The sequence below is a fragment of the Salmo salar genome, chromosome ssa12, assembly GCF_905237065.1.
Source record: "Salmo salar chromosome ssa12, Ssal_v3.1, whole genome shotgun sequence".
Lineage (NCBI taxonomy): Eukaryota > Metazoa > Chordata > Actinopteri > Salmoniformes > Salmonidae > Salmo > Salmo salar.
Genome location: NC_059453.1, coordinates 7620001 through 7631711, shown reverse-complemented (window position 1 = coordinate 7631711; position 11711 = coordinate 7620001). Strand labels below are relative to the sequence as shown.

At 40.9% G+C, this 11711-nt stretch overlaps 1 protein-coding gene across 1 annotated transcript in view; it reads right to left on the bottom strand.

Annotated features, from left to right (window-relative positions):
- Positions 1-6920: 6920 nt before the first annotated feature.
- The window catches only part of LOC106595747 (piggyBac transposable element-derived protein 4), a 16968-nt gene continuing 12177 nt past the window's right edge, over positions 6921-11711 (bottom strand). The window contains exon 5 of the mRNA XM_045690591.1: positions 6921-9169. Coding sequence (XP_045546547.1) covers positions 7405-9169 — 1765 coding nt within the window. The 3' untranslated portion in view covers positions 6921-7404. The remainder of the gene's footprint in view (positions 9170-11711) is intronic.

Here is an 11711-nt window from a genome sequence, read left to right as displayed (position 1 = left end):
GAGGCAGCTGGTCCATTGACCATTGCCTTTCTAACACACAGTGACTTAGGGTTCATTTTGCACTTCCTAAGGCTTCCACTAGATGTCAACAGTTTTTAGAACCTTGTTTCAGGCTTTTGCAGGGAACAGAGAGCAAACAAGAAGGCCGGGAAGTCGGTGACTCAGAAAATGACATGAGTTCATTGGCGCGCATTCACGTGAGCAGGTAGCTGTGTTCCATAACGTTTTTCAAGACATTGGAATCGTCCAGTTGGAATATTATTTACGTTTTATGTAAAAAGGCCCTAAAGATTGATGCTATACAACGTTTGACATGTTTCTACGAACGTAAATAGAACTTTTTTTGACTTTTCATCGTGAAATTTTGGGCGTGCTTCCTACATTTGGAGTAGCTTACTGAACGCGCAAACAACAAGGAGGTATTTGGACATAAATTATGGACTTTATCGAACAAAACAACATTTATTGTGGACCTGGGATTCCTCGAAGTGCCTTCTGATGAAGATCATCAAAGGTAAGTGAATATTTATAATGCTATTTTTGATTTTAGATGACTCCAAAATGGCAGGTATCTGTATTGCCTGATGTATTTTTCTGAGCGCCGGACTCAGATTATTGCAAAGTGTGCTTTCCCCGTGAAGCTTTTTTGAAATCTGTCACAGCGGTTGCAGTAAGGAGATGTTTATCTATAATTCTTTGAATAACAGTTTAATATTTTATCAACATTTATGGTGAGTATTTTTGTAAATTGTTGTGCTGATTCACCGGCAGTTTTGGAGGCAAAATATTTTCTGAACATCACGCGCCAATGTAAAATGGGGTTTTTGGATATAAATATGAACTTTATCGAACAAAACATACATGTATTGTGTAACATTGAGTCCTAGGATTGTCATTTGATGAAGATCGTCAAAGGTTAGTGCTTAATTTTAGCTGTATTTCTGGTTTTTGTGACCCCTCTCCTGCTTGGAAAATGGCTGTGTGGTGTTTCTTGTTGGCACTCTGTCCTAACTTCATGCTTTCGCCGTAAAGCCTTTTTGAAATCGGACAATGTGGTTGGATTAAGGAGAGGTGTATCTTTAAAATGGTGTAAAATAGTTGTATGTTTGAGAAATTTGAATGATGAGATTTTGTTGTTTTGAATTTGCCGCCCTGATATTTCACGCTAGCGTCCCACATAGCCCATAGAAGTTAAGGAAGTGTGTATGTCGCATTCTGTATCATAAAGCTATGAAAGTTATAAATTTAGAACCACCTGCTCGATTGGAATCCAGCGATGTCTGTGTCTTCAGTGTCCTAGAACTGTTTCATTTTTTGTGTTCTGACTTGTAAACAGAATGAATAAAATAAGTAATGTAAACATATCAGTAATTACCAGGAAGCTCTACAACATTTGTTTTGAAATTACACCAAGATTGTTAACTGGCCTCCGGTTATTGAGGGATCTGATTAGGATTTACTCTCATAGCAAGGCCGTTTTATCATGTGGAGGTTTTATTCAGGTCTCTATTTAAAAACAAATCAGTGTCTTTGGCAGGAGAAAGACCAGACTCAGAGGAACCAGAGCCAGGGACATCCAAACCAGCAAGACGACACCAGTGCTCCCAGTGTGGTAAGAGTTTTAACCAGAAAGGACACCTGAACCAACACGAGAGAATACACACAGGGGAGAAGCCTTACCACTGCTCCCAGTGTGGAAAGCGTTTTAAGCAATTAGACACCCTCGAAGGTCATGACTGTATACACACAGGGGAGAAGCCTTACCACTGCTCCCTGTGTGGAAATACTTTTAGTCATTTAACCTCTATGGGCTAGGTGGGACGCAAGCGTCCCACCCGTGGTGCACTCCATCAACAGCAGGTGCATTTCAAGAGCGGCAAATTTGAATCCAAATAAATGTCAAAATTCTAATTTTTCAAACATACAACTATTTTACACCCTTTGAAAGATAAACATCTCCTTAATCTAACCACGTTTTACGATTTCAAAAAGGTTTTACGGCGAAAGCATAAATTTAGAGTATGTTAGGACAGTACATTTACAAGAGTTGTGTGTAATGTTTCATCAATTCAAAGACAGGGTCACCAAAACCATAAAACCAGCTAAAATGATGCACTAACCTTTTACAATCTCCATCAGATGACACTCCTAGGACATTATGTTAGACAATGCATGCATTTTTAGTTCTATCAAGTTCATATTTATATCCAAAAACAGCGTTTTACTATGGCATTGATGTTGAGGAAATCGTTTCCCTCCAATAACCGGCAGTCAAGTCAACACCACAAATTAAATAATTAAAATTAGAAAACATTGGTAAAATATTATATTGTCATTTAAAGAATTATAGATTTACATCTCTTGAACGCAATCAACTTGCCAGATTTAAAAATAACCTTACTGGTAAATCACACTTTGCAATAATCTGAGCACTGCGCCCAGAAAAATACGCGTTGCGATACAGACTAGCCGTCATGTTGGGGAGATCTAAAATCGAAAATACTATGTAAATAATCCATTACCTTTGATTCTCTTCATCAGATGTCACTTCCAGGTATCACAGGTCCATAACGAATGTAGTTTTGTTCAAAAAAGCTCATCATTTATGTCCAAAAATCTCCGTCTTGTTAGCACATGATCTAAGCCCGCCGGACTTCACTTCATGAACGAGGGGAAAAAATATATTTACGTTCGTTCAAACATGTCAAACGTTGTATAGCATAAATCATTAGGGCCTTTTTTAACCAGAACATGAATAATATTCAAGGTGGACGAATGCATTCTCTTTTATAACGTATTGGAACGAGGGTACCCAACATGAACTCGCGCCAGGTGTCTAATGGGCCATCATCGTTCCATGGCTCTTGTTCGGTCAGATCTCCCTCCAGAAGACTCAAAACACTTTGTAAAGGCTGGTGACATCTAGTGGAAGCAATAGGAAGTGCCAAAATATTCCTCAGCCCCTGTGTTTTTCAATGGCATAGGTTTAAAGGTAATACAACACATCAGGTATCCTCTTCCTGTCAGAAAATGTCTCAGGGTTTTGCCTGCCAAATGAGTTCTGTTATACTCACAGACACCATTCAAACAGTTTTAGAAACTTTAGAGTGTTTTCTATCCATATATAATAAGTATATGCATATTCTAGTTACTGGGTAGGATTAGTAACCAGATTAAATCGGGTACATTTTTTTATCCAGCCGTGCAAATACTGCCCCCTAGCCCTAACAGGTTAAGGGACTGCAAAAACCATGAGAGAATACACACAGGGGAGAAGCCTTACCACTGCTCTCAGTGTGGCAAGTGTTTTAACCTGCTAAGAGCCCTGAAACACATGAGAGAATACACACAGGGGTGTTCCCATTGTAAAAAAAAGTTTTAAACACATAAGCTACTTGAAAAAACATGAGAGAATACACACAGGGTAAAAGTCTTACAAATGCTCAGACTGTGGGAAGACATATTACTCATCACAGTCACTTAAAAGTCACGTGAGAATCCACACAGGAGAGAATAATTACTTATCCTAGTGTGTAAATTGATATTTCACATCACATTGACTTAAAATTCATCAGAGAACATACACAGTGCTCCCGTTGTCTTATATTTTTGACCGATAATGTGTTTACCTGTTTATACCATATGAAATTGAATTGTACAAAGTATACTCAAACATATATTTTTATGTTTTTATCAGAAAACATGAATTGAATATGGAGTATGTCAGTTTGAATATAAAGTAGATCAGATTCCTTCTGTTTTAAATGGTCCTTTTTTAAACTGTGTTTGTCATTCCTCCAGCACTACAGATAATCAAGTGATATTTGGACGTGATGCATTTGTTCCATTGTTTACATTTGCATTGTTGGCCCACTGATGGTTTAATGAAATGAAAATGTTCACAGACTGTAATGGAAATGTGTGTCCACATAACTGAGTATGTGACTAACCTTGTGAAACTGACCTATTATAATCTCCTGTTCCTGGGAGTATCATCCTGCGTTGCAAACTAGCTTGGACCTGTGTCCTTGTATGAATGAAGTCCCTCCCAGGAACAGGAAACTATAAAGATATGTGCTCATCGAATTCAGACTGTCTCCTCTACGCTGTGTAACTCTGTTATTCTCTCTGAGCTCAGAAATAAACAATCTTGGTTTGACTTGGACTCCAGCAGATCCTTATTTTATAATATCCACCACAACTCTCCCACAGATTGCTGTTTCATCGTTGTCTCAATGAAGAGTTCTTTGTTTTACTTTCCTGGGGGCATTTACAAGCCTCCCACTGGTTGAAAAACATTATGTCCATGTCATTTCAACAAAACAAATCCATGTGATGATGTTTAATTAATGTGGAAAACTGATTGGATTTGTAAAAAGCCATGATCAGGTATTTTTTCACCGAACTGGCACCTAAATCCAATGACATGACATTTTGTGTAGTAGGAAGTCGCAGTCCTACTATCTGACTGGTAATAGGACTTCACTGCTACTTCCTATCTGACTGGTAATAGGACTTCACTGCTACTTCCTATCTGACTGGTAATAGGACTTCACTGCTACTTCCTATCTGACTGGTAATAGGACTTCACTGCTACTTCCTATCTGACTGGTAATAGGACTTCACTGCTACTTCCTATCTGACTGGTAATAGGACTTCACTGCTACTTCCTATCTGACTGGTAATAGGACTTCACTGCTACTTCCTATCTGACTGGTAATAGGACTTCTATTTATTCAATCAATCAAGCAAATTTGTATGGCCTTTTTTTTTTTTACCTCAGCAGTGGTCACAAAGTGCTTTTACAGTAATCTGGCCCAGAGAAACCTTGGACATACAGGGCACCACTGGTCCTGCCTTTCTCCCTGTGTGATGTCATATCCTTTTCCTGTTAAGGCACCTGACCAGCTGAGTGCAGGTGGGCACTCCTGTGAACATGGGGCTGAAGATCAGACAGTGAAGAGACTCCGGGGGCAGGGATGAAGGCTGTAGGAATGAAGATATAAGATAGCATAACTTTCTGTAGGCAGTATAGCATAACTTTCTGTAGGCAGTATAGCATAACTTTCTGTAGGCAGTATAGCATAACTTTCTGTAGGCAGTGTAGCATAACTTCCTGTAGGCAGTGTTTGAAAGTAGTGGAATAAATGACATGGAATTAAAAGGTGTGGTGTTTACTAATGAGTATGTACAATGTTTATTGTGTGATCAAAATCTACTATAAAAATGATAGTCGTCTTAGTTTACCATACTTAATTGCCAATCAACTATCCCAGCATGAACAGCAGCCTCAGAACAAATTCTTATTTACAATGGCAAAATGCCTGCTGTTGGGCAGTAAACACAGATCTGGTTATTTTGAAGATACTTTTTATGAAGTTGTTAGCAAGAATAAACAATGTAATTAACATTTTCCCAAACTAGTCAGCAGATGATTTTTTCAAGTTGTTTCTTGCGTGACGTATAATCTAGTGGACGGGACCGTTCGACACAAGGCTACTGATTCAGACAGATCAGTAGCTTGCTAGCCAACGTTCTATACTGAAAACGGGTACATTCTGAAAGATTTTGTTGATGTGATAACAAAAATGTTATTCACTTCTGAATTCAGGATAATGCTGTTTGTTTTATTTTACTTAAATGTTATTTATGTCTCATACTATGCAAATACACTACCAAGCAATGCAAGTAGATATTTGGAATGAACCCCAAAGCAGTTTTTGATCAAGAATTTAAGAAAACCAGTAGTCATGATCAGACTATGCTTCCTATTCAGGCATCATATAATGCACAGCCACATGCAAATACATGAACTCCACCAACATTTAAAAAAAAAACTTTAACATGACTACTGGTGATGGTTAGATTGCATTATTTTTCTTTGTACATGGTGTGCCCGCCTCCTGAGTCTGACTAAAAGTCCACTCGGAATACCTCTTCTCTACCGTCGGCGACGAGCCCTGGGGGGTACGAACAAAGGATCCAATTCTGGAAAGTCGTATTCTTGGTCGTAATGCTGGTGAGTTACCGCCGCTCTGATATCCGTTATTTCCGGCTGTATTTAATAACACAACAAACGTTCTGGGCTAATAGTAATAACACACACAAAACACTGCAAAGTTGCTAAGGAGCTAGAAGCAGAGTTTAGAATATGTCTCTTGGGAATATTTTAACTTGGCACATACTGTGCATTGGGAAAGTATTCAGACCCTTTGACCTTTTACCTTACAGCCTTATTCTAAAATGGATTAAATAGTTTTTTTCCCTACACACAATACCCCATAATGACAGAGCGAAAACAGGTTTGTATTTTTTTGCAATGTTGTTAACAATTATAAATGTACGCGACCCACCATTAACAGGGTCACGACCCATACTTAAGAAAGGCGGTTGTAGGGTCATACCCAAAACTCGATGCAGTAATCGCTGCCAAAGGTGCATCAACAAAGTACCGAGTAAAGGGTCTGAATAGTTATGTAAATGTGATATTTCCATTTTTTATTTTAACCTGTTTTTGCTTTGTCATTATTGGGTATTGTGTAGATTGATTAAAAATAAATACATTTTAGAATAAGGCTGTCACGTAACAAAATGTGAAAAAAGTCAAGGGGCCTGAATACTTTCCGAAGGCACTGTATTTGCACCCTCTCAGTGAACTAATCCATGGCAGAGGCCTAGACTAAAATCCAATTTATGCTTTTTCCAAAAATTTGGTCTTAGGCTCCATATGGAGGGTTAAAACCTCTTCCAGATAGGACCCTTCATCTCAATTTCCACCTAAAATGACACCCTGCCTGCAGCTCAGGACCCGAAGCAGGGATATGCATATTCTTGATACTATTTGAAAGGAAACACGTTTGTGGAGATGTGAAATTAATGTAGGAGAACATAACACATCTGGTAAAAGATAAAAACAAAAACATGTTTTCAATTTTTATTTGATCATCTTTGAAATAAGAAAGGACATACATTGAGATGGACGCTGGGGATCATTTATATGTTGTCCACAACAGGGCAACAGTATATGTGCAAAGTTTGACTGATAACTTCAGGAATGAGCGAGTTACATGACATTTAGTATGAATTCACCCAGGTGTCCCACACGAGTTACCCAAGTGGCCAAATTGATACATTCAAGAAAATACCTATATAGAACAACACAAGAGGGCAACAGTAGTTGTGCAAAGTGTCAGACTGATAACTTCAGGAATGAGCGAGCAACATGACAGTTAGCATGAAGTCACACAAGTTGCCCAAATGTACCCAAGTGGCCAAATTGGTGAAGTGATACATTTTTATGCAAATAACTATATACAACATAACAAAATGCTATTCTAACACACCATTTTATAAAATAAAAATGTTTAAAAAACAAGGGTAAACCCTTGGAAGACCCTCAGTCCTCTACACAATATCGTGCTGCTGATGCCATGTCCCATAGCAGTCTCTTTCTGCTGTAAAGCAGAGGCAAACTGAACAAGTGCTGCAGGTGATGGGGGACTTCATGCGACAAAGAACACAACGACGCCTCCATGCTGTGGCCTTTTGGCCCTTAGGCACATTCATGCCTGCAGTTATGAATTTTGGCATGTGAACAACACTGGTGACAGGAGTAGAGGGGACAGAAGGTGCTGCAGTGGACTTTGTGCCGTAGCCAGCAAGCTCCTGGATGAGCAGCTTTCTGAAGGCTAGCTGTGTCATGGGGGTCTGTCCAGAGCTCTTAGCCATTTCCTTCTGGAGGACGAATGCATTCACCACAGCAATGTCAATGAAGTGATAGAACACTGTCTTGTACCATTTCCTTGTCATGTGGAGAACATTGTTGTAGCCTATCAGAGCATCTGACAGGTCCACACCTCCCATGCTCTTGTTGTAGTCCTTCACAGCAGCAGGAATGGGGACATTCTTTGTGGTCCATGCCCCATTAGCGTCCTTCACACGCCTGACGACGTGATTGCCACTGAAGGATTTGTGGATAGTGGTGCACATGACCACCTCTCTGGTATCCATCCACTTTACAAAGAGCAGGTCATCTTTACGAATCCATCTCATGGTACCCCTATCAGCCCTCTTAGGCATGTCGTTCACTTTTGTTTTGGGAAAACCTACTCGGTTGGGACGAATGGTGCCACAAGACCACACATCCAGCTTCCTCAGGTCTGTGAACAGGGTAGGGCTTGTGTAGAAGTTGTCCACAAACAGTTTGTAGCCCGTCCCCAGCAGTGGAAAATCCAATAATTCCATAACGGAATCATAACTAAGTCCCTTACCGGTGTCTGAGATGGATTTCCCCTCGTAAACAAAACAATTCCAAGTGTAGGCACACACAGAATCGGCCAAAACAAACAGTTTGTACCCCCATTTTGTCGGCGTGTTACACATATATTGTTTGAGGCCAATTCTAGCCTTTGAGGATACCATCCTCTCATCTATGGACAGGTTCTGGTTGGGCTGAAAATGGGTCTTGCAGGCCTCAACCATGCTGGGGTAGAGAGGTTTGATTTTGCAGAGCCTATCAAAGCTTGCTGTGCCTCTCTTCTTGTCATTGTCATCGTCAGCTTGTGGGTCACTGATATGAAGCGCCCGTGAGATAGTCAGAAACCTTTTACAAGACATGACAGTGGTGGGGAAAGGCAGTTGGTAGAGTGTTGACGTTCTCCAGTAGTCCTTGAGGTGTTCGAACTTCACAAGCCCCATGTAAATAACCAGTGAGATGTAACAGTACAGGTCTTGGATGGAAATGGGCTTCCATGCCTCTTTCTTGCCTGCTTGTTTCTTAGCCCCATACTTGTTGGTGTTAGACACCAGCGAATCCAGAACTGACAAGGAGAAAAACATCTGGAAAAGATGAAGGGGGCTGTACTTTGCAGTCATGTCCAGCTGAGGTCCTGGCTGTCTTTTCGGTCTAAATGTTGGTGGAAGTAGCTCCACATCATCTTCTAGCACGGTGTGCCAGCGGTCCTCTGCCTCGCTGGTAGTTACCGCTGGTTCACTGGCCCTCCTCCGCTTCTGGGCTGGCCTCTTCACACATCTAGATGGCCGGGCGGGGGAAGGTGTGGAGCCGGAGACAGCAGGGGTCCGGCTGGATGAACCAGCTTCAGCGTCTGAATTAGTGGGGGATGAACACCTTGACATTGGGGGTTCCCATTGTTCATCAGAGTCCCTGGCACTGTTTAAGAAAAAAAGAAAAAAATCAGTAAGAATACTTTTACAGATGAGCCCTGTATCAACACGTAAAATAAACAGATATCTACTATATAGAGTAGAGGGACCATAATCACGACAGTGAAGTGTGTGTTTATCAATGGTAAATAAGGCTGGTCAGGGGAGAACGGCTCATAGTGGTGGCCGGGGTGGGGTGAGTGGAATGGTATCAAGCAACACGGTCTGTGGTGCTGCTCCATTCCGGCCATTGTTGTGGGTCACCCTCCCCTCAACAGCCCCCAGCCTATTTATATAACAATGGAATGGAGTGAACGGAACAGCACCAAACAAACCATGTTGCTTGATGATGTGGAACCTTGGGGCGGCAGGTAACCTAGTGGTTAGAGCGTTGGGCCACTAACCCAAAGGTTGGTGGATCGAGTCCCAGAACTGACAAGGTAAAAATCTGTCGTTCTGCCCCTGAACAAGGCAGTTCCTAGGCCGTCATTGTAAATAAGAATTTGTTCTTAACTGACTTGCCTAGTTAATATAAAAAATAAAATACCATTCCACTCACCATACCCCGGCCACCACTATGAACCGTTCCCCCCCCCTGACCAGCCACAGGAATGGAAGACCCATAGTTACCTCTGCTGCAGATGATAAGTTCATTAGAGTTACCAGCCTCAGAAATTGCAGCACAAATAAATGCTTCACAGAGTTCAAGTAACAGACATCAACTGTTCAGAAGAAACTGCTTGAATTGCTGCAAAGAAACCACTACTAAATGACACCAAATTAGAAGATGAGACTCTTGGGGCCAAGAAACACAAGCATTGGACATTAGACCGGTGGATATCTGTCCTTTGGTCTGATGAGCACATATTTGAAATTTTTGGTTCCAACCGCGGTGTCTTTGTGACATGGAGTAGGTGAAGGGATGATCTCTGCATGTGTGGTTCCCACCGTGAAGCACGGAGGTTGTGGTGTGATGGTACTTGCTGGTGACACTGTCAGTGATTGATTTAGAATTCAAGGGTACCAAAGCATTCTGCAGCGATACGCCATCCCATCTGGTTTGAGCTTAGTGGGACTATAATTTGTTTTTCAACAGGACAATGACCCAACACACCCCCAGGCTGTCTAAGGGCAATTTGACCAAGAAGGAGAGTGATGGAGTGCTGCATCAGATGACCTGGTCTCCACAATCACCCGACCTAAACCCAACTGAGATGGTTTGGGATGAGTTGGATAGTAGAGTGAAGGAAAAGCAGCCAACAAGTGCTGGTTGAGAGAATGCCAAGAGTGTGCAAAGCTGTCAAGGCATGATTCCATGTGTGTGTTTTCATAGTTTGCCATCACTATTATTCTACAATATAGAAAAAAATTAAGAAAAACCTTTGAATGTGTAGGTGTGTCAACTTTTGACTGGTACTCATAATATATATATATAGTGGGGAGAACAAATATTTGATACACTGCCGATTTTGCAGGTTTTCCTACTTACAAAGCATGTTGAGGTCTGTAATTTTTATCATAGGTACACTTCAACTATGAGAGACGGAATCTAAAACAAAAATCCAGAAAATCACGTTGTATGATTTTTAAGTAATTAATTTGCATTTTACGGTTAGGATGGTGTTCTTTGACTTGCAAGCCCCCACCTTTTTCCTCTAAACATAAATGGTCATTATGGACAAACAGTTCTATTTTTGTTTCATCAGAACTGAGGACATTTCTCCAAAAAGTACAATCTTTGTCCCCATGTGCAGTTGCAAACCGTAGTCTGGCTTTTTTTATGGCGGTTTTGGAGCAGTGGCTTCTTCCTTGTTGAGCGACCTTTCAGGTTATGTTGATATAGGACTTGTTTTACTGTGGCTATAGATACTTTTGTACCTGTTTCCTCCAGCATCTTCACAAGGTCCTTTGCTGTTGTTCCGGGATTGATTTGAACTTTTCACACCAAAGTACGTTCATCTCTAGGCGACAGAACGCGTCTCCTTCCTGAGGGGTATGAAGGCTGCGTGGTCCCATGGTGTTTATACTTGCATACTATTATTTGTACAGATAAACGTGGTAACTTCAGGCGTTTGGAAATTGCTCCCAAGGATGAACCAGACTTGTGGAGGTCTACATTCTTTTATCTGAGGTCTTGGCTGATTTCTTTTGATTTTCCCATGATGTCAAGCAAAGAGGCACCGAGTTTGAAGGTAGGCCTTGAAATACATCCACAGGTACAACTCCAGTTGACTCAAATTATGTAAATTAGCCTATCAGAAGCTTCTAAAGCCATGACAAACGGAGGTATTTGGACATAAAGGATGGACTTTATCGAACAAAACAAACATTTATTGTGGAACTGGGATTCCTGGGAGTGCATTCTGATGAAGATCATCAAAGGTAAGTGAATATTTATAATGCTATTTCTGACTTCTGTTGACTCCAACATGGCGGATATATTGTATGGCTTCTTTTGTGTCTGAGCGCCGTACTCAGATTATAGCATGGTGTGCTTTTTCGGTAAAGCTTTTTTGAAATCTGACATAGCGGTTGCATTAAGGAGAAGT